This window comes from Triturus cristatus, chromosome 3_1 (genome assembly GCF_964204655.1).
Source record: "Triturus cristatus chromosome 3_1, aTriCri1.1, whole genome shotgun sequence".
In the NCBI taxonomy this organism is placed as follows: Eukaryota; Metazoa; Chordata; class Amphibia; order Caudata; family Salamandridae; genus Triturus; species Triturus cristatus.
Genome location: NC_140583.1, coordinates 495586612 through 495610623, shown reverse-complemented (window position 1 = coordinate 495610623; position 24012 = coordinate 495586612). Strand labels below are relative to the sequence as shown.

At 43.0% G+C, this 24012-nt stretch overlaps 1 protein-coding gene across 1 annotated transcript in view; it reads left to right on the top strand.

The window, feature by feature from the left end:
• LOC146860464 (ras and EF-hand domain-containing protein-like) overlaps positions 1-24012 on the top strand; it is a 222550-nt gene that overhangs the window by 176379 nt on the left and 22159 nt on the right. The window contains exons 13-14 of the mRNA XM_085644353.1: positions 16495-16576; positions 16689-16803. Coding sequence (XP_085500479.1) covers positions 16495-16576; positions 16689-16803 — 197 coding nt within the window. The remainder of the gene's footprint in view (positions 1-16494; positions 16577-16688; positions 16804-24012) is intronic.

The following is a 24012-nucleotide window of genomic DNA, read 5'->3' as shown; positions in this document are numbered from 1 at the left end:
TACATAGCAGTATTGAGAGGCATGGCAGCCACATGTGAGTTTGGGCCACTAACGGACTCTCTTATTAGAGACCAATTGGTGAGATGCACCAATGAGAAGGTTCAGGAAGAACTACTGATTAGAAATCCAGACTTGGAGGAAGCCATTAGCATAGCTAAGGGATTGGAACATACAACACAGTGCATGAGAGAAATGAAAGTTTCGGAGGGAGCAAAAGAGAAAAATACAGGGAAGGACAATGTTAACTAGGAGGCAGTATGTAAAGGCCTGAAGTGTTTTAGGTGTGGTAACCACAATCACCTAGCTAACAATTGGCATTGTCCAGCCCGCAATGTAGTTTGCAGAAAGTGCAATAGGAAAGGACATTTTTCAAAAGTATGCAACGTGAGTTCAAATAAAGTCCATGTAGTGGAAGTCAGAGAGATGAGGAAGAGAAAAATTACATTTTTCAGGTTGAAGATGAAAATAGGGGTGAGCAGACACAGTATCCCACATGCGAAATAGGACTGAATGGGGAAAAATTTAAGGTGTATGCTGACTCATGCTCCCCATTCACCCTAGTGGATAAAGACAGGTTCGAGGAGAAGTTTGCAAAACATAAGCTCATATTCGAAACAGCTGACATTGCTCCCATGGGATATAATAGGGTACCCATACCATTGGAGGGGATGATTAGAATGAGAATTTCGTTTAAGGACAGGCACACGGTAGGGAACGTTTATGTTACAAAGGAGGGGTCAAGTTTATTGGGGTGGAAACACCAAAAGGAATTGGGAATAAAACTTGACCCTAACAACCAGGAGCAGGTGTTGTTGATTGACCCTCCAGAGGTGGGATCAAATTTAGTGAAAGAATTTCCTGAAGTGTTCAGTGACAAGTTAGGGGTACTAAAAAATTACATGCATAGAATGGAAGGAGGGAGCGATACCAGTGGTGCACAAGACACGGTCGATCCCTTTACTGATGAGGGAACCCCTGAGACTGGAATTGAGAAAGTTGGTGGAGCAAGGGGTCATACAGGAGGTCGAATGTGTGGCATGGTTGGCCCCCATTGTCATCACAAGTAAGGAGGGTGGAAAGAGCATCCTTCTATGTGGATCTCAGGACACTTAATGCCAACATTGTGGTGGACAGACACCCCTTGCCCAGGATACACGAGATGTTGAGCACGCTGCAAGGGGCAAAGTTTTTCAGTGTTCTGGACCTCTCATCGGCCTACCACCAAATCAAACTTCATCCTGAATCACAACCATTAACGGCGTTCACCACCCCATTTGGTAACTACAAATTCTTAAGAATGCCTTTTGGGCTGGCATCAGCAGCATCGGCATTCCAAAGGGTGATGCAACATGTGTTGAAGGATTGTCCGAAATCAATGTGCTTTCAGGACGACATTCTAATTTATGGAGCAAATGAGAAGGAACATAATCTGAATGCTGAAAGAGTACTCAACAAACTAAAGGAAGTAGGGTTTACCACGAAGGAGAGCAAATGCAAAGTGGGAGTAACGGCGGTAAACTATCTAGGGCACACCATCTCCGAGGAGGGGATAAAACCAAAGATAGATCTAGTTGAAGCAGTTCGTAAAGCACCAACGCCATCAAGCAAAGAGGAAGTGCTATCGTTCTTGGGCCTAGCGGAATACATGGCCAAATTCATTAAGAACTTTGCAATGTTAGCAAATCCCCTAAGAGAGGTCTTAAGGAAGGACGTGCCATTTGTGTGGGAGAAAAGTCGGGAACAGGCCTTTGAAGACATAAAGGAAGCAATTGTGACTGCACCATACATAGGCAATTTTGATGTTACGAAGGACACCATAATAACAACGGATGCAAGTGGCAAGGGCATAGGTGCCATGCTCTCACAAAGGGGCAGTGAAGTCAAAGTTGTAGCGTTTGCATCAAGGTCGTTATCAGCGGCTTAGTCTAATTACTCTACAATAGAGAAGGAGGCATTGGCGGTGTATTGGGCAATTAGACATTTCAGCTTCTATGTGTGGGGTTTGCCATTTGAAGTGTGCACGGACCATAAGCCATTAATATTCTTGTTCGGCAACAAAGTCTTGGAGCACATGACCCCACGAATTGCCAAATGGGTCCTAGGATTGCAGGGCTACAACTTCAAGACAGTGTATGTCCCGGGCCAACAGAACAAGGTGGCAGACTTTTTATCAAGAGCACCAGTGGGAAGTCATGAGGAGGTCAAGAGCAATGAAGGGGTTCTTGAGGTTAAACTCCCAGCAATGACAGAGTCAGTGGGACTATCACCTGGAACAGGATAGCATTCTCAACAAGGTAAAAGCTTGGGTAATCAAAGGATGGCCCATGAAATGCAAAACTCTACCAGAAGACATGCAACCGTACTGGAATGTACAAGATGATCTGTCCATAGTAGGGGGATACCTCCTCAAGTCAGGCAGGATAGTGCCACCAGCTGGATTAAGAGGACAGATCATGGACCTGGCACATGAGGGGCACCTGGGAAGGAGCCTATGCAAGGCAAGACTGAGATCGGAGTATTGGTTCCCTGGGATGGATACGCTCATGGAAGACAAGGTGAAAGAGTGCCATGCATGTAGCGAAAGCGATAAAACTAGATGTATCAGGAGATCTCTGCTGAGTCCCGTGGAGGTTCCGCGAGCTCCATGGGACAAGTTGGGATTTGACATCACAGGCCCCATAAGGGCTAAGGGACCACAGCAATGGTACATCTTAGTGCTTATAGACTATTACTCAAACTGGGTCACACACAAGTTTGTGAGCAACATCAACACAAGATCATTGATCGAATTTTTGAACGAAGTGTTTTCTAAGGAGGGCATTCCCTCCACCTTAATCACGGACAATGGTGTCCAATTGGTATCGGAAGAGATGAGGGAATACCTGAAGGACATGTCAATAACACACATACGCACCCCATTGTACTGCCCGAAAGCTAATGGGAAAGTGGAGAGGGCTAACCGGATGTTGAAAGAGTGCATACAACTAGCAGTGAGAGCGGGGAATCCCATTGAGGGGGCTCTGAGAGACATGCTTTGGGCCTTCCACACCACGGCTAGCCTCTCCACAGGACATGCGCCGTTTGAGCTATTGAGGGGGAGAAAGGCTGGTTCAAAACTATCCCCTAACTGGATGATCCCCAAGGACCCGGTGGTGATTGATCGGGAGGAAATCAGTAAGAGAATTGACTCCAGACAAGAGAAGTATAAAGGGTGGTATGACAGAAAATGGGGAGTGCAGGAAATATCTTTCAGAGAGGGACAAAAGGTGGTGATAAGGAAACCAATGAACCTAGGGGGCAAGGAGGAGAGGTACTATGAACCGGGGAAAATAAGAGGTCAAAAGAAACGTGGTCATCATGGAGGATGGGAAAAAATGGAGCATGGATCGGGTGGTCAATGGTCCGAGGGAAACGGACCAGGCGGGAGATGGTAGGTATCTTGCCCAGAGTTCCCGAGCAGAAGGGGCACAAGGAGGCAGGGAACTTAGGGACCGCAATCCCCCAAGGTGGCACAAGGAATTTCAAATGGGTTAAGAAAAAACAATGTATAAAGTCTTGTTGTTGTTACCCTTATCCTGGTTGTTCTACGGGTGAGCCTAGGCCTTCTTTAAGAAGGGAGATGTGTTGTAATTAACCACTTGGTACATGCCGGCCATCCCTACACTCTACTGTAATGATGCTACGTTCAGAATGTTGACGTGAAGGCAGCCTTAGAATGTTGACTAGGTTGCCTTCACTCTATGGTCCAACCGGTAAGCTGAGGATGCAGTTGACTCATTACTTAAATAAAGGTTACTAGAAATAAGTATTGAAGTGTACACTTACTTCATGGACCCATTTAGATCAATGTTCAACAGGACCCAGCAGAAGGGAGCCCTGCTCAGGGACGTCCGACAGGTGACGTTAGTCATGATACACAAACAAGGTAAGCCTATAGAAGACTGCGCCTCCTATTGGCCATTATAGTTCCTAAACATTGACGCTAAAATCCTGGCAAAAGGTCCTAGCCAACTGCCTTTTACAGGTGGTCGACGCGCTGGTGCCCCCTAATCAATCGATCTTCACACCCTACCGAGCAACATAGCCATAACCTTTGAAGGCTGGCTGGATGCCTGGCACGCTATGACAGATTCGCATAACCAGCTCTTCTCCTTGCCCTAGGCGCTGAAAAGGCCTTCGATTCACTGGAATGACCTTACCGTACTTAATGGCAATACTGCAAAGATTGAGGATGGGCAGGAGGTTTATGTCCTGGGTGAGCTTGTTATAAACGGACCTGGAGGCAAGGGTCAAAGTGAATTTGGCATTCTCTAGGGAGTTCCCCCTTGGCAGGGACACCTTGCAGGGATGCCCACTATTCCTTCTTTTGTTGGCCCTGGCGATCGAGCTGCTAGCTGCGAACAGGTGCATTGATGCAGGGCAGGGCATGGGATCCAGACTGGGCAGATGTTGTATCTATATATGCAGATGGCATCTTGCTGTACTTAGTAGATCCAGACCAGTTGGTAAACGGGGTGCTGGAGGTTGTGGAGGTGTTCGATTCCTATTCTGGGCAAAAAAATCAACTGTCACAAGTCCATCACATACCCTCTATTTGAAGGGGACAGGGATTGGGACTGGCATTACTCACTAGCATGGCACTTAAGGGGGTTTAAGTATCGGGATATTTGTTACATAGGACCGAGAATTACTTCTGGCAAAAATGTGGAGAAAATCCTGTCCTCCTACAAAATAGATACGGAACGGTGGAAAAAGCTGCCACTATCTCTGATGGGCAAGGCGATCCTATATAAAATGACACACCTCCCCAAATTCCTTTACGTGCTACAGAACACCTCTTTCGATGTACCAGAGTTTTTTTTCCAGGCAGTGGTGGATGTGATGAGAAGTCTGTTGTGGGGGCGAGGTGAGACACTGACGATTGCCTGGACATTCCACTCTAGAAAACCGTTAGACAGGGTAATAGCCCTACCTGACCTGCAATTGTACTATTGGATGACCCAGTTTCAGATGGTCAATGACTGGACCTCCTCTTCAAAGCAGGAACCATTTGTGGTAACTGATAGGCCAGCGATGGATCCAGAGGTGTACACCCAATGACTGTATGGGGGAAGGGGATTGGCTCTGCTGCCTTCTCCCATGGCAGTGGTGGTCGAGATCTGGCATAAAGCCATCAAAGCCATGAGTTGAAAAGGTAAACTAATGATGGAGACCCCGCTATGGGCCTCAGATATGTTGAAGGGACTACGGGCAATGGAGGGCCACTGCAAATGGGACATACAGGGAATATTCAAGGTGGGCGAAATCTGGAGGGGTAACAAGATGATTCCATTACCGGAACCCCAGGAACAGTACGAAATGTCTGGAGGTCAATAATTGTTATCCACGGCTAAAGCACCTCCTGAGGCCACATGTGGTGGTGCTGCGGGAGACCCCAGACAAATCGCCTCTAGAAAATAGGTTCCTAGGAGCTCCCTTAACCAGCCATGCAGTGTCCTGACTGTAAATAATAATATATTATGCATTTGTATAGCACATAGCTACCCTTGGGCATCTCAGCGCTGGCGATCAGTCATACAACCATTAAGAATTATGGAGCTATTTGTTAGAAGAGCCAAGTTTAAGAGTTTACAAAAAGGCAGGATAAGGGCTTAAGAGCGATTATGTAGAGGCAGAGAGTTCCAGAGCTTTGCCACATTATAAGCAAAGGCTCTTCCTCCACTTCTTGTCCTTCTAATTTTGCGCACAAATACCACATTGATAAGAGAATGAAGCTCCCTCGAGGGTCTTAGGGGGTGATGAGGGATTTGTTTATTTCCGGGCCCGTTCCCCATAGTGTCCTGGGCAAGACACAAGGTTGTAAAGTTTATTCTTTCCAGAATAGGTAGCCAGTGCAGGGCTTTTAAATCTGGCATGGCTGATTAGGATTTAGGGATGCCCAGAAGCATCCTGGCAGCACAGTTTTGAGCAACTTGGAGTTTCCTTAATGTTGCCTTAGGAGCTCCCGGATAAAGGGAGTTACCATAATCTAGGAGTGATAAAACTAAGGCTTGGACCAGTATTGGGTTAGCAGTCACTGGCAGGATTCGGTCAGCAGTCATTGGCATACTCTAACCTCCTACATTACACCCTCACCCCCCCCCATTAGAGCACCTCTGGGGAAAAATGGGAGGGGAACCTGGGCAGGCTGGTACAGTGAATGTGGAGTGACCCGTAGGTTCCCCTGAGAGAGAGCTGGATTCCAACTCATCTAGCTGAAAGTCCTTCACAGGGCCTACTATACAAGAACAAGATTGCTTCATAAGGGAAAGGCTCAGACAGACCTATGGTTGAAAGGATCCAGGCAGAAGGGCACACTCTACATACCAATTGGAGTCGCCCCAAGAGTCAGACGTTTTTGGGGAAAATGACGACTCTCCAGTCTTGGATTGCACTCTGGAGCGGACTCCACAATTGATAGCCTTAGGTATCTGGGATCATCAAACCATGGTGGAAAAAGGGTGGTGCAGCGGCCAGGACATCTGACTCTGGAGCACGGAGGCTCATGGTTCGATTCCAGCATGAGCGGCAGGTCAGCTCAGCGCCATGTGACTCTGGGCAATAGCTCGCTTAATCTTCCCGACGGCCCCCAGCGCCTTGACGCCCTCGGGCATTTGTTCGCACTTTACAAATACTGGATTTGCATTTACTGACCACTACTCCCTTATTGTAAAACTGTAATGATGGTGGCGAAATGCAATGTGATCAGACTGGGGGGGAGAGGTGAGACTGCCATGCAGCGGGCCTGGGAATCGAATGTGGATTAGTGCATGCTTTTTCAAAAAACTGGTATCGGGCATGAGGCTGCCCCAAGAAGTTTGATAAAATATGGCGGCCCTGGCGGCATGCAGAAGAACGAATTTCATGACGGTGGGCCCGGGAGGGAGCCCTAGACGGGCACTGGGAACTGACAAAACTGCTTCACAATAGCATGTGCTGATGGATGGTTGGGAGTGTTTTTTGGGCACAGGGTGCGGTCTTGGCCAGCAGATTTCAATGTACTTGGTTATGTCTCATGTTTAATCTGTTCATTGATAGGTGGCCACGCTCCACCTGATAGTTTTAAAATGATTAAAGAGATTACAAAAACCAGAATTGCCTACCCTGCAGTAGCGATGATTATCTGGCAAGCAATTTGCACAGGAATTGAACTGGGGTTCAGAATGACCATTGGACTATGTGGGATTTTTGACAACCATGTCTTCTACTTGACCTCTTCCTTAGTGTAACATTAACATTCTAGTGTAAAATTCTTTACTTTGTCACCTGCATGTCCTATGTCTTTCTCGCACATATCGCACTGTGGAAGAAAGCCTGTTCTGTGTATCTTCCCCTTAAAAGATAGAGGACAAAATTACGTGGAATAAAGCTGCATTTTACTTAATGGCTTTGGTCAAAATCACCAGCCTAAGTTTAGATTTTTAATAAACTGACTTCAGCAGGAATAAACTTTTTAATTCTATCAATTAATTAAGCAAAACTCTTCCACCAGACTCTCTTGTTTGTGATGGAGATTAATGAAACTGTAGAAACTGTATAGAATTATATAAAAACAATAATTTTGCACCACGCGCCAGACAGTAACTAATAATTTGATAAAAATGTTAGCATACATGCTGCAGTACACTTATAGCATATTTATATTGAGAAAAGGACAAACTCCTTCTCATGCCCTTTGACTTGAGAACTGCTTGCACATAGAGAAGCTTATCTGCTCCTTTCATTGGCAAGCCTGAAATAGTTCAATCAATAAACGCACTCCTGGAAAAAAGTGACAACCAGATGCCCCACAATACACTTGGAAGGGTGCATGGATATCAGGACTCTAACAGTAAACCAAGGTGTTAACCATGAAAATGATAAGCTTCTCAAAATTTGAGGACGTGAGCAAACACAATAACCAGTTATTTTGGGTTTATCGCAGCATGAAGAAAATTCTGTAGTCTTTGATCATTTAAACTATGGTCATAAGGAGGGTGGAAAGACTGACAGTGTTATCTAACAGAGGGGTACATTAATTCATGAAATACCCTTTCATAACCGTTGTGGCCCAAGGATTACAACAGAGCGTAGAGTAAATCTGACATCTGCACAATATGGTAATGCTCAATTTTGATTGGCTATCGGCGACCAATATCTACTCAGGAGATACATGGCTAGGATGGGAGGGAAGCCTCATTACAGCCAGCACCCATATCTCACCACTCCTTGGCTTCACACCAGGTGCACGTGGAGACCTGTGAGTTCTAATTTAGAACAGGGCTCCATCACAAAGCCTTTTTTAGTGCTAGTAAGGTAGTGCCACCTTTTACCACTGTATTATGGAAACCACATTCTGGAGGTGGTAATGTGACCAACTTTGAGGATTATTTGCTGTGCGGGTTTTTTTTGTCCTATATGTTCTACGTTTCTTCTGCTCTCCTTTTATTCTGTTATTATGCAATGTGATTGTGTTTAGTTGTGATGCTTAGTTTTGACTATTTTGTTGTGATGTATCATGTTTTTATCGTGGTCTTGTTTTGTTACGTTTAGTTGTTTATTTTAGAAATGTCAAGAATCGCTGCTATAGTTCCAGCCAAACGTTTCCTTGACGTTTCCTGTGACTATTTCACGTTTTGTAAGGTGCTGGAAGTGTTGCTTCAGCTCTTCAGCCACTTAAGACACCAGTCGCCCAAAACTGAGCTCCCTTTACGTGATAGGGCCCCTGGAGTGTTCCAGAGCTCACAAAGTGCTGTCATTGAAAAACATATTGCTGTTCACGCTAGTCTTGGAATCATTGATGTTCCAATGCCGCAGGTTGGTGTACACATGACAATGGTTCATTTCTAGAAGTAAAGGAGTCTCCAAAGCATTCTTCGTCTCCACAGGTTCATTGGGTTTGTATGTGTTGTAACATACTCCGAACACTGCTTTAAGGTACTCTGGCAGCATTAAGTCTGCTTACAATAGTTGCCTCATTGTTCAGATATCCTCTTGGGAAAATCGTGTGGTTTTTAGAAATTGCTTTATTTTTTTACTTCATGAAAGGCTCTCCCTTTGCTGGATAGGAGTGCTACAGTTAGCCATGTTCATGTAGCATTTTCATATCTGACACATAGTATTTAGCAATGGAAAAAACACATTTATTGTTTTTGGAGGAAGCACGTTACTCTGATGTGCAAAACAGTACTACAGCATGAGTGTTACATAGATTACTGTGACCGACCCAGAAATGGCACAAGAAAGGGGAAAGGAGTCTGTTCATTTTGTGTACAACTTATTAAAATGGTTTTCGTTCGGGTGAGATGGGTTTTAACTCACCAATGTTACAAAAAGGTTGCAGTAGAGAACACTAGTCCATTTTACTGACTCTTGCAGACGTAGGAAGTATGTGCTTTACTCTGCATGACAGATGTTTTCATCACGGGGAGAGGAAGAGGACGTGAGTCTTTGGTTTTAGCTTTTAGGATCACTAGTAGTAATTTCCATGAAAAACATTTTTCTGTCAAAGATGGTTCATCAAGTCCCAGCAGAGGACCAATATTCCTCATATGGTGACATCACCTTAAATGTACCACAATTGCTAAAATTAGTGGCACCGTCTAAATAACGTAAATTCTGACTAAAATCTGATAATACTGTTTTAGGTTTTCCTTGATATGCCCCTAAAAAACAGACAAAGTTAGTGCATTCCAGTAGAAAAGAAATGGCATGGCTTCATCATCAAAAATAATGCAGCAGTTATGATGCGCATAACCTGCACCTCTATAGTATCATGAAAAAAACACAATCTAAAAACTATTGTTATTATAACCCACATAATAAGGGTCTGATTTACAATAGTAATATAATTCTTGGACAATCCCATGCCTCTCTGACTCCCAATCAGTAGCTACCTGCGAGTGCCCCTCCCGCTTTGATAAACATTGGCCATTGCAGAAGTGTGCTTACCAAAGACTTGCTGCTTCACCTTCCACTGCTTGTACTGTTAAATGGACCTCTGGGCTGAAGATCTGGACGGTGAGGGGGCTGAGAGGCAAGCAAGCCAGAGTGTTGTAAAAAAAACAGCTAATGGATGTTTGGCTGGCCATGTGAGGGGCGTAGATCAACTACAATCCCTTTTACAGGCACATTTCTTTTTATTTAGCTGAGTTACTGTGCAGGTCTCAGGCAGGACAGTATATTTACTGAAATAGGACTGTCAGTGTGCATTCCTAAGGCCAATGATGAGCCAGCGTCTGACAGTGCTGTGCTTCCAGTCCTATAAAGAAGCTGGGAGAGGGTTTGGGGGTAGGTCTTCCTCTAAAATCTTGCCCTGCAGCTCTGTCTGGCCCCTTGTTAGAAATCTTGGCTTTCTGGTTCCATTGCCCAGCATCTGATTCCTGCTCTGTTGCTGCCATGGAGCCTCTGAGTCAATCAACCAGGTTTCTTGTATAGCCCAACTACGCAATCATGAGTTGCCAGTAAAGGAAGAAAGATAAGTTAGAAAAAGCAATTCCGTGGTGTTTTTCAATGCATGTGTTAATGAAAGTGTGTTTGTGAGTGATTGTGAGAAAATGAGATTGAGTGAGAGTTTGTGTTAGTTTAATGTATTTGGGAGTGTCAATAAAAATGGAGTGAGCATCAGTGAGTGAGAGAGTATGAATAAGGGAAACTAGGGAGTGAGTTAAGCCAGACGCAGCTCTTCCGTGAGAGCAGCGGAGCGTCGCCCCACTAACCATAATGTCCCCAAGCCCCAGAGATGAAAAATAAAATGGTAATCAAGTTAATTACCATTTTTTTTCAACTACCCATCTGGAACCGAGAGTCCGGAAGGAAAGGGGCGTGGCTTAACAAGAGCAGCAGCAGGGAGGCTGGTGGGCTGTCAGGCACTTCATTTCAAAGTGCGCATGACCATTTGGCCAGCAGTTTTTACGATGGCCAGCCAAACAAGTGCACTTTGAAACCTGATTGAGTCCATACCATAGTCCCAGTTTAGAAACGTATAACCTGATTGCGGCAAGAAGCTGAACTGTGCCGAGCAGATGCCCTCCTTTTTGTTGTTACCCAGAAAGAGAGACCACTGCATTGGTTTGCTGAAGGATGTGTGGATTGGCCCAATACACAAGTCTGTATATCAGGAGTTATAACAGTTGTTCCTTTGAAAGGCTATAGGGCAGTACACACTGTCCCATTGGTTAAGGTCTTCCTCCCCTGTCTGGGGGATTTAGTTCCTGTTCCCTATGCAGAGCTGTTTTCCCAAAGGCTGTACATTCCTAGGCAGATGATACATGGTTGTATTACAGAACTGGATTACAGAACACTCAGCATATCCTTGACCAGGCGGCTATTTAGCCAGTACTAGAGTATGACCAGCTGCAGCCCAAGTGAAATACAATGCAAGTAAAGCTGAGGCAATGTTGTTTGGGACTACACGAAGAGCAGTTTTTGACATCAGTCTCGTATAAGAGAATGATTTTAGGCCTCCGATAATGTTAAAAATGTAGGCTACTATTTCAACACCAAGGTGAATTTGAAACTTGCCACCCATAGAGGTAAGATTTTTTAAGTCTGTCAAGCCTCAGTTTGGAACTCCAAGTCTCAGGTCATCAGATCAGTCCGCGTATATGGCTGTATTGTTAACATTGCTTAAGTCTTTCGTACGTGTCCATGGTGCTAAGGACTACTCAATATTGTGCCCTATATATGCAATTAATATAATCTCTGTAGGGAGTTTGGGAAGTCCTTCTGTTGTATTTGTAGAAATAAAAGGGTAGAACTGTACATGTGAATCCGTAGAACATTCTCAAGCAGATCCTAAACAACCAATGTTCACTAGTATCTTTGGTGGGTCACTGTTGTATTTACAGGCTATTTATCTTATTGATTACTTCTTTAGTTTTCCCTTCAGCTATCCTCTTCCTTGCCTGTTCTCCTGGTCCTTACACCTTTCGTCCTTTGAATGTCTACATGCCGTCTTCCCTTGGAATCCTGACCTCTGCATCTCGACGAAGAGTTCAGACGGCAGTTGATATAGGGGTGTTGATGAAGTTGCATGTCTGACTTGTTCATCCATAAATGATCCATCAATCATGATTTCCACTTACCCAGAGCAGCGTTCTTCTTCACATTTTGGAAATAGACTTTTATTCTGGAGGCAGTATGCTGAGGTTCTTTGTTCTGTTACTTTAGAAATTAACACCAGTTCCTCCTCAAGCAGCTATCCAATATGGTTTTATAATCTTATGAATTTCATTAGCCTTGAATTTCTGAGAACGTCGGGAACTAAACAGCTTGTGGGGCAGCTGCTTCGACGGGCATGTTCCACTGCCACATTCTGCATTTTACACTATAAGAACATTAACAGTGGAGTAGTAGATTGACTTTTTGATCAGGGAGAGGTGTTTCACTCACTCTCTTGAATTCCTAATCTGAGCATACCAGATTTTAGCAGTGGTGCCTGAGGTTGATACCGAATTCTGAGCACTGCTCCATATACACTAGATCCTATGTGCCAGTGAGCAGTTTCCATGCCCCTGTTACATCTTTCATACAGTATAAAAACTTTTTTCCACTCTTCTGTGGATCATAACAATATAAACTTAGGCATCTATTCACCTTTTTGAAACTTGCGAGATGAATATGGTTGATTCAGAGATTAAACTTTCATACCCACTTTTCAGTCCTTGTAACTTTCCATATTTCTCAGTATTAGGCCCTGATGAATACATTGGGCCTTTGCCTTTCCAGTACATCTGAGAGATCATGGAATGTTGAGTGTGGTTAGGTCTTCTCAGCTGAGACTTGTCTTTTCTAAACACTGTTGGTTAGCTCGAAGGCCTCCATCAGTATCATAACTGGCAGTATGTTTCCGGCCTGGTAGATTCAGGACTGGTACCGCTATTCCTGCTTGGATTGTACTGATGGCTTTAGGTCCAGGACAGCTATGAATGAGTCAATGAGTATAGTCACAATGTTGAAATTATGGTATTCTTTTTTTATTTTATTTTTTTAAGTATGCTGTCCCCTTATCCTCTGATCCAATTTCATCAGCATCAAGCGTAGGAAGGAGAGAACCTGTACGAAAAACATTCAACCCTTCCTGTTTGCCTTGGGCTGTCGCATTTAAGGCTGAGGTTTTCTAGATGCAACTCCACGAAATTCGTATAATTGAAATATTCTAAAGAGATACAGGGCACTGTATACAGACTGTTCCTGTCTCCTTTATTTGGTGCTGACAGTATCCTGTCTGCAGCTGTAAGACACATGAGAAGAGGATCAACTGAAGTTGTCATACTTTCTTGTGGTGTATTCCTCTCATGTTCTAGGTAACCCTGGGTGGAGTTTGCAAGTGGGCGGTTATTCAACACGAGCAGTCGCGGGCGTACGCGACCGCTCGCAATGAGAAATCTGACTGCCCGCGTTGAGAAATCTCACTGGGAGATTGATTTTTCATGCTCGCCAACTTGATGTTGATGATCGCGAACGAGGAAAAATCTCGCCAGGAGGTGGATTTGACGTTGACTAACGCAAGCAAGAAAAAAAAATCCACTCCGCAATGCGAAGCAGAGTTTTTCGGAACTCCGAGCTCTGCGTAACCAAGAGTGCTGAAAACTCCACGAGCTGAGTAGAGTTCACTGCCCAGACTTAGTTCTAGGGAGCCAGAATTACACTGCCAGTCTCTCCCCAGCCTCTGTTTCCCATCACTAAGCCTACACCCTAGAAGCAGTCAGGAGACCATGATGCTGGGACTACCAGCACCACCTCTAGTGTCTCGCCTATCTAACATGCACAGGAAACGAGGCCCTAAGGCAACACTTGATCTACACTGTCCAACAAACTGGATGATGATGCCCTTGAGGAAGTGCAGCATGCAGAGAGGCCTGGACGTCCTTTGCCGTTGTCACTGGATTAGACATACATTACATGTGTTGCATCGGGTTACGTTGTCTCTCCACTATAGGCATCTCGTTTAACATGCAGCACATGGCTGTGGGCAATCTAGGTAGACCAAGTGAGGCTGCACCAACAATGGCTGACCAAACCCCAACCGTTGATCATTCACTGCTGAGTTGCCCAAGTACAGGCGACTCTGCGGGTACCTTAGTGATGTTAATTAGCATTTGGTCCAGGTAGAAAAGAATAACAGACTCCAAACATGTACCGTCTCAACTTCTGCAAAATAAGTAAAATAGCAGATTAGATTTATTCTTAGAAAACTGCCTCCGTGTCACTAGGGAAACCATTTTCTATTTTTGGGCTTTCCTTTTCCATCGTAACGCTTTCTGAGTTGTGGTATTGCCATAAAAACACATCTGGAACCAGGGGTTTGTTAAAGCAAAGCCCGGGGCTGGATCCTTGTGGCCCTTATGACATGGAGTTATCTGGTCACCTTTCTTAATTCCGTATTATCACAACTGGACATGCACTGAAAACAGCCACTTGTGGATTGCACTTTACTGAAAATACAATGTGCTACAAAAGTAACCTCAAATCAATGCCATAATTAATTGCAATCAGTGAACTCTGAGTGATGACACTGAAAAATGAATAGCAATTGGTATGAATTAAATAGCGAATTAAGCATTACTACCAAACCTAAATGATCTATTCTAGATAGATTCTTCAATGATCTGTTCAATGTTTATCATGTTAATCCTAAGGTTAGAATGAATGCACACCTTGTTCTTAGGTGGTAATAAACATCCGGTATTCGGTGCCAGGATACACACGTGCTTTACAAATACATATTTTTCGCTACTATCAATTAACAAGTGATTTCTTCCTGTGTAACTGATTTTTGCTTTGCCTAATTTTTTGTTTCTATATCTCAATGTTTATTCCAGTCGCTAAGCTAAACAGCAATCCCTCACTCCACAACCCCTCCCACCGCAACCCCTCACTGGCATTTATAGTGCTAGTATCACATTGGCAGGTGGCCGTGCCAGCAGTGGGAGTGGCCACTACTGGATGTAGGCAGTGCCAGCAGGTAGGGCTGGCTTTAGGGCAGTGCGACTGGTGCAGCCACACTGGGCGCAGACCTGTGGAGGTGCGCTGACCTCAAGGGGGGGCGCTGCATTTATCAATACTTATGATTGTAGAGATGAGGCACACTTTTGCCAAATGGTAGTGAGTGAATCCAAGGAGGTGGTTGAGGTGTGGGGGCGCCAAAAATGATTGTCGCACTCAGCGCCACCAGCGCTAAAGCCAGCCTGCCAGCAGGGTTAGTAGGTGGTGGCCTCTTAAGGATTGCTTTTGGGCCATGGCACTTGCATTTATAAGTACTGAACCCACAGCCATTGTATGGCCAATTAGAAATTCAGATATCCAACAAAGAAATACTACGGAAATTAATATATTCCGTCTGCATGCCTACACCTTGGAATCACCATCCACTATGTATTAGACTGACCCCATCATTCTGCAATTCAGAAAAAAACACTTCGCACCTGCCGCTTCCTGCAGCATCTTCCATCATCCCCCCCCAAGCCAGCCACTTAAACTTAAACTTCTCTTTATGGTAACTCTGTTATTATTCATTCTGCTTTCAATGACTAACTCTCTATACATTCATTAGACATTAATGTATAAGATATGTATAAGATATGTAAAAATTTCGACATAATTTACTGCTTGTATAATAGGTTTTACTTACGTTGAGAATGCTCATGGGATGTGTAAATCGCATGCTCAGTATATCTTGGATCTATTATGTCTTCACTTCTTTGTGTATGGTTTAGTGCTTTTATAGTGCTATAATTGTCTTTGTGATTAGGTTTACACTCTGAAAATACCCTAAATAAAAAATGAATATGCTAAAAAAGATTAACACAACTAAATAACGGAAATACTTTATTAAAAAAACTATCAACTCTTTTGCACCATTTAATGCGCTGACAAAAGATGCAAGTTTATTACCCTCTTCCATTTACAACATTGCTTCTCATTACAGTAACAGATATATCTTTAAAGAGATAGCATATGTTGGCTTTCTTGAACTACAGGGAACACTTGGACTACAGAGAACGCTTTGGCTGAAATGTTCAGAGAGCAGAGGAGTAGCTCAGACTGTGTGCAATTAGGTTTGTGTGCTGTTTCATGCTGTAGTCAGTCTTCCCACGTATCATCACACCAAATCAAAAGTTCCCTTTCTTTGGATTAGTGTTGTAATTTGGAATCCATTGCAGTACGGTACCAAAGAGTGCTGCCTCCACTGGTTTCCTGGAATTGTGCAAGTCACTGAGACTGTAAGTCACTTCTTAGGTATATTTATTACATGGACAATATAGGGCCCTTTGTCTGCCTTGTATGATCACGCTTCCCAAGCTTGCCATTTAGGGTGTACACAGATTTGTGGGTTATCTCTCATTCTCAGGTAGTTTTTAACATACTCTCAAACAACTGAAAAGAAACAATGTTAGAATGTTATGTGGAATGGGCATCCGGAACTGTAATATCTGACTGTGGTTTTTTGTTTTTTTACCTTTCTCCCCATAGGTGTTGATTTTCAAATCAAGAAGCTATTGGTGGATGGGGAACGAACAACATTACAGATCTGGGATACAGCAGGACAAGAAAGGTAAAATAATGTGACAATTAAAAAACAAGCACTCTTTTTTTCCATTACTACTGTTAGAAAATGTCATTTTGCTTTTAGAAAATTTGCTTTAATTCATCTTGTCTTTGTGCAGGTTTCGTAGCTTAGCCAAGTCTTATTTCCGAAAAGCTCACGGAGTGTTACTGATCTATGACGTTACCTCGGAAAGTAGCTTCCTCAATGTCCGCGAATGGATCGATGAAATCCAGGTACAAGATAGGACTTAGGGAAGATATGATTACTTTCACGTTTAAGGCTGGAATATGACATAGCTCCTCAGCCGAAGAACACTCTTCCACCAGAGTAAAACAAATAGATCTAATTCCTTGATTGGCAAATGGTTGCATTATTTTTATTGTCTCAGTTGTAATTTAATAATTACAATACAATACAATACAGATGCATTTGTAAAGCGCGCTACATACCTGTGCGGGTCTCAAGGCGCTGGGGGGGGACACGAGGGGGGGGGGGACTCCTACTGGTCGAAGAGCCAGGTCTTGAGGAGTCTTCTGAAGGCCAGCAGGTCCTGGGTCTGTCGTATGTGGTAGGGAGAGTGTTTCAGGTCCTGGCGGCGAGGTAGGAGAAGGATCTGCCGCCGCCGGTGGTTTTTCGGGTGCGAGGTACTAGGGCGAGGTTGGCAGAGCGGAGGCTGCGGGTGGGGGTGTGGAAGTTGAGTCAGTGGTTGAGGTAAGCTGGTCCGGTGTTGTGGAGGGCCTTGTGTGCGTGGATGAGGAGTTTGAAGGTGATCCTCTTGTTGACGGGGAGCCAGTGCAGGCCTCTCAGGTGGGGTGTGATGTAGTTGCGTCGTGGGATGTCGAGGATCACTCGTGCCGCTGCGTTCTGTATATGTTGCAGCCGCTTCAGGAGCTTGGTTGTTCCTGCGTAGAGGGCGTTCCCGTAGTCCAGTCTGCTGGTGATGAGGGCATGGGTAACTGTCTTTCTGGTGTCGGGGGGGGAATCCATTTGAACATTCTGCAGAGCATTCGGAGGGTGTTGAAGCAGGATGCGGAAACTGCGTTGACTTGCTTGGTCATGGAGAGGGCGGAGTCTAGGATGATCCCCAGGTTGCATGCGTGGTTGGTGGGTGCTGGGGCTGTTCCTAGCGATGTTGGCTACCAGGAGTCGTCCCAGGCTGAGGGGGTGGAGCCGAGGATGAGGACCTCCATCTTGTCTGAGTTCAGCTTCAATCTGCTCTGGTTCATCCATTCGGCGACGGCCTTCAGTCCTCTGTTTGCATTATGAGCCTTTTACTAGGAGTATGATGAGGCCTCCTGAAAAATCTGCAGGGACTCTTGGCAATAGTTCAATTACCACAAAATCCAATTTTAGGTTTCTGATTATATACGCTATTGATAGACTGATGGGACAGGGAGCTGGTGTTACAAATTACCAAAATGCTTCCTTTACACAATATATCCAGCATATATGTTGTCTGTAAATATTCATGTACTTAATATTTGTTAATTCGAGGGATAAGGTTACCTTTGTTGAAAGAAGGTCAGATGATAAACGTTAAATGTTTTACCAACTTGACATTTGACACAGGTGAATTAGCGAATATTGTTAATGTACCGGACTACAGTCTTGAGCTAACCAATCTAACCCTGTGCTGGCCTATATGTAGTCTTCTGCATGGGGAATGGGAAGGCTAGGATGGGAAGCCTTGTCAACTGTTGGCAATGAATAAAGTGTTCATAAGCTGCACTACCCCTTATACTGTGAACATAGTTTGGAGGCGGTGGGAATATACTTAATTGTAAACTTTAGACGTGAGAAATGCAGTATTCTTAATATGGAAAGAAGTTCAAATGCATCAAACCTTTAAAACCTTCTTTTTTCACTTGGCCTGTTCTCATTTCTACAGGTAGGCTAGATATTAGGAACTCTTACTTTTATTATAATTTAGTTGGCAATGCAGACTAGATATAATGTATTACATGACTACAATAGTGTGGTTACAATATTCATTTTCAATGTCCCTTTTATTATCTTAAATTAATAATATAACACGGACTTATTTTGATACATATGTTTAATTGGAATGTACACATTAAAAATTCCAATATAAAATACGAAATACTAAGCATTTTTTTATTTACTTTTTTTATTGAGCAGAGCAAGGACATAACAGCATTATAATAAAATTGGAAGTCCGTAATACATTTTTTTTTTTTTTAAACCACAAAATCTGGACTTAACACTAACATATCCAAGTTAATCAGTGTACTTTTTGTTAAAACATAACACAAGTCTGGCAAGGCTATCTCTTCATTTAAAAATTACCTAATCTAGCCTTTAAACACTAAAAGTTTTCCCTAAATTATTTGAATGTTCTAAATACAGACTGCCTCTTAATAAACATATTTACGGACAATATCTACATTAGAGTGCTTTGATTTGAGGAATTCTACCCTAGTATTGCTGTTTTTCCAAAAAACGCTAAGATCCTCCAGCCAATCATCACTGGCAGCGGAAAACAGCATCAAGGGACAATTGCACCTTCTCATTGCTATGAGACCCTAAAGTGACATGTGCATAGTTACCTCCAGTTGTAGTGATATTACATCCTCAAATTTACAACGGAGATAAAGATACTTCATCTCATAAACATCACATATTAATTAAACAGCAGGAACACAAATCCATCAATGTTTTAAAACCTTATAACTGTTCAAAAAATTACAGTACAATCAAACTTCCCCTTGAATATCAGAGCCTAAAGTGCAATGTGCTTAGGTACTAGGTTTCTGTCAATATATCCCAATTGTCAAAAATACTTCCCAGCTTCCAAATATGAAGGCCTAAAGTGCAATGTGGTTAAGTGCTAAATTTTGGAAAATATATCCCAATTATCCAAGGACTTCCAAACTGCTGTGAACTTTTTTTATTGCCCCGACCCGTTTAGCATATGTTTTTCAAATCTCCTTATCCTTTGCATTTTATTTATCCATTTAGGATAAGATGGTACTTCTTCAGATCTCCAATTTTGAAGAATTAAGGAACGAGCTACTGTGGCGCAGATTGAAATGCACACCTCTTTGACTTTGGTCAAATCTGAACTTCAGAAAAACCAAAAAGGGCCACTCTGTCTCGGGATCAAGCTTTTTTTTTTTTAATAGCTGGCTTATTGCTAGGAAGATCTTGCTCAAACACTTCAAGCTTGGGACATGTAAATAATATATAAAGCCAGTCTCCTTCACCGAGAGACTGGCATCGAAAACACTTATTTTCCATGTCCGTGTGGCGTTTACTTAGCGTTTTCGGAGTGTAATATGCCAGCCACCGTGACAAGGCCATTCTTTTGAAGTTGGCTGCTCTCAGAGCCTTACTCCCTACCTGGGCTTGCGACTGCCATTTCTGAAGCGAGAAGGTACAATTAGTTTCCAGAGTTATTTTCCCCAGGAATTCCTCAACCTGGGGGAGTCCCTTGGGTTTTGTCAGCATAGAGTACCAATTTCATACCCCCTTTAAATTCATTTTATAAAGGGCGTTAATTTGATTAATTGGAACACTTGGTAGTAGATTATATTTTTTAATAAAATTTACGATCTGTAAATACTCCAGAAAACCTGGTTTATTTTGATTACCAAACCTCCTGCCAGTAAGTCACTGTCTTAGAAATTAAAAAATGGCCCAGGTCCTCGAAGCCACTATCCTTCCATTTCCTAAGCCGACTGGAGTGAATTTGAAGCCCAAAAACTCTGCATTCCTCTAACTTCAGAAAATTAAACTCTCAAGAGTCCTTGTTTAAAAAAAGATTGCAATCTATCAGAATAATCACGAATTGTCTTGTAGCGGGACTTTTTAGGTAGTTTAGATGTTTATAAGAAGATTGATATTTGTGTGCCGGACTCATGAATCATTCTTTAAAAAAAGTCTATCCGGCCATTAGGTTCCCGTAGACTCGCTGTATGGTCTAGAATAGCAGCTTCATAGTAAGTTCGAATATTTGGTAAAGCTAAGCCTCCTTGGGTTATTTCCAGCTGCTGTATGGGTAATTTAACCCTAGAGGCCTTTTTGTTCCAGACTAACTCCCTAAACATTGAGTTGATTTCTTTAAAATATTTGAGATTGATTTTCAGGGGTACATTTATAAAAAAAGAAATATTAACAGGGGGAGAATGGGCATTTTTAAAAGTGCTACACGGCCAATCGGAGTCAAAGGTAAAAGGGTCCACTTATCCAGAAGTGACTTAATTTTATTTCTCATGGCTAAGTAATTCAAACTAAATAGTTGTTCTACTTTGTTGGAGACGAAGATATCCAGATATCTAATCTTCTTTCACTGCCTGGATTTTTAAATTAGGAGGTAAGAAGTTAGTCAGCATTAAGTATTAAAATCTCCGTTTTATTTTGATTTATTTTGCAGCCTCCTATTTGTTCAAATTTACTAAATTCTAAAAGAAACTCTTCCACATTGTTTATCCGGACATAAGTACATAATATCGTCCGCGAAAAGTTTCAGTTTAGCCATCCCCTCAATTGGAGCTCTAATCCGGGGATTTGCGTGAAATCTTGTAGCCAAGGGTTCAATAAAAAAAGTAAAGTATAGACTACAACGGGCAACCTTGTCTGGTTCCACGATTTATTTCCACTACCCATATTGGTTCAGCATTTACTATAACCCGGGCTTGGGCACCTTGATCTGTTTCTCAGCATATTTGAAATTTGGACCGGAATGCCAAATTTTCCTAGACCAAAAAAAGTGTGTCCCAGTTGACCAAGTCGAACGTTTTTTCGGCGTCGACCATGGTAATAAAAGTGGGTATTTTATTATTGGTCGCATAATCAAGGGCCCGAATTAAAAACCTGGTGTTAGTGAACATTGATCTTCCTGCAATGAACCCAGTCTGATCATAGTGGATTAAAGCCTGAGCAATAGGGGTAAAATGATGTGCCCAGACTTTCATTAATATTATAAATTCGGCATTAAGAAGACTTATTGGCCTGTATAAATTAACATCCTTTCTGCTTTTTCCCTTTTTAACAAAGCTAACCAGTAAGGACTCCTTAAAATTTGGGGGGACACACCCTCCCTGTTTGATATTATTTAACAGTTTCGCCAAGAAGGCAGTCAACTCCTTAAAGGTTTTAACCCCAGCAATAGACTTTACCACATATATAATTTCTTCTTCAGAAATATCCAGCTGGAGCTGTTCCACCAATGGCCCTGCAAGAATAAGTTGTTGTTAATCTGGTCCTCTCCTGCCTCATATCTGGAAGTATTTAACTGTGAGTAATGCTCTAAAAAAAACTTGAGCTATATCATCTTTATCAGTTAAAGAGATTTTTGTCTTTGGGTCAATGATTTCAGAGATCATGGCTGCTTCCTGCTTAGTTTTGGTAGTTCCAGCAAGCATTTTGCCAGCCATTTGACTCCTCATATACTCGCTGTTATGTTCTGGAGCTGGCAATCTCTTCTATTATAAAAAAAAATCCTTCATTTCATATTTCGCCCTAACTGAGCTCTGGCATCCCCCTTCCCCGCCGGCTGTGTATTTCTTACTTTCGTTGCCTTCTCTACAGCCTGCCTAAGTTCAAGGATTTTCTCCCTCCTATTATTAGCTTGAGCGGCTGAATGTGCTATCATTTACCTGCGAAGGGCTGCCTTAAACCCACCCCATACAGAAAAGATTTCTGCTGTGTTCTCGTTTATCTTAAAAAATTCGGCAATCCACGCCTTTGTACCGGCCACCTAATGAGGATCCTGCAGGAGGAGACGATCCACCTGGGTCTTGACCTCCTGCATTCCTCAATTCCAACTTCAAGTTTGATAAGGGAGTGGTCAGAGAATGGATTTCTCTCAGTGCTTATATAGCCCAAGGATTGAGATATTTTAAACAAATCAATTCTGGATGTTGTGTGGAACTGATTAGAATAGCAGGAAAATTCCAGTTTTGTTGGATTGGGATTACGCCAAGGATCTATCAAGATATGTTCCTGTCTTAATACTTCTAAGACTTTCTTGGTTTGGGGTTTTAGCTCTCATTTTTATTCGTAGTGTCTTTACATTTTGAATAAAATTAAATTCGCCGCCCAAAATTATCTTCCCGGGTACTCCCCTGAGAAAAGTAGAGCTGTGGTGTCATCCGGGATAGGAACTTAATAATTAATAAAATTTAATATTGTGCCATTTAGTGTGGCCTCAACCCAGATCCATCTACCCAGGGGATCTCTCCAAATGTGGCCAAATTCCCAGGGAAGACCCCTGCAGAAATATACTGCTACCCCTCTTTTGGCCAGGCCTGCTGAAGCAAAAAAGGCATGTGAATACCATCTAGGAAGAAATAGATTTGGGGAATTATTTTTTAAGTGAGTTTCCTGCAAAAATAAGACCTGGGGTGAAGAGGAAGCTAACCATCGAATTAATGCTCCATATTTTTGTTTTAGTATCCCGTTAACATTCACGGAAAAAATACTACACTTGCTTATTTTTTGGCAATGCATCTATATAGACTATACCAGATTCCTCAAACTCACAATCCTGAGTATTTCCAATAATGTCCCTTCTGCTGCTCATGTTACTACTGCTTTTACTCTCCCCCCCTCCTCCCCTCCCCAAAAATGTGGTCCCCTCTATCCCCGCAAACCACATTTTATCCCTTCTATTAATAGGGTGCCCTGACCCTGCACCCTCAGTGAAAAACCCCACCCATACAGCCGAAGAAATATTCCACAGTGGACACAACTTTAAAGCTGATTCATCCTGTAGCAGTGATCTTTCAGGAGCTCCTGGGCTTCCTCTACCTGCATGAACAAGTGGTACTTCCCTTTGATAAGCACCCTTAACTTTGACTGCTGTGTGATGGATGCCTGTGCCCCTAGTGCTTTAAATAAAAATCTTCACAAATTCTTTTCATCTTCGCGCCACCCCTGCTGACCTGTCTGAGAAAATCCAACAGTTTGTGCCCTCATATATAGCGAATTGCCTCTGCTGGATAGCTTTCGTCAAAACATTCTCTTTAGTTCTATAATCAGAGAAGTTGCCTAGAATTGTGCGAGGGTACTTTGAATTTGGAAAGGGATAAGCTGGAACCCGATGGGCCCTTGTTAATGTTAGATCCCCAGCGTGGTCTGGGAGCACTTTTTGTTTGATAAATGTTTCAACCCAACGGAGGGTATTGGAACCCTCGCTTCCCTCAGGCACTCCTACTATTCGAAGACTAGAACGGTGCGAGTGATTTTCCAAATCTTCCAGCTTTGATTCCTGAGCGGTCTTATCTGCCGTCACTTCGTTGATTTTCTAGATTGTGTAGCACATCTGGTCCTCTAAGTGAGCAATCCTAGACTCAGCAATTGATGCCTCAATATTTTCCAGTGTTAAATGGAGAGGCAGTCTCTTGTGCCTGGGATTTTTTCATCTCCCTGATTTCCTCCAGTATTAGATTCAGCAGCATTTTCACTTCCATTTGTTGCGA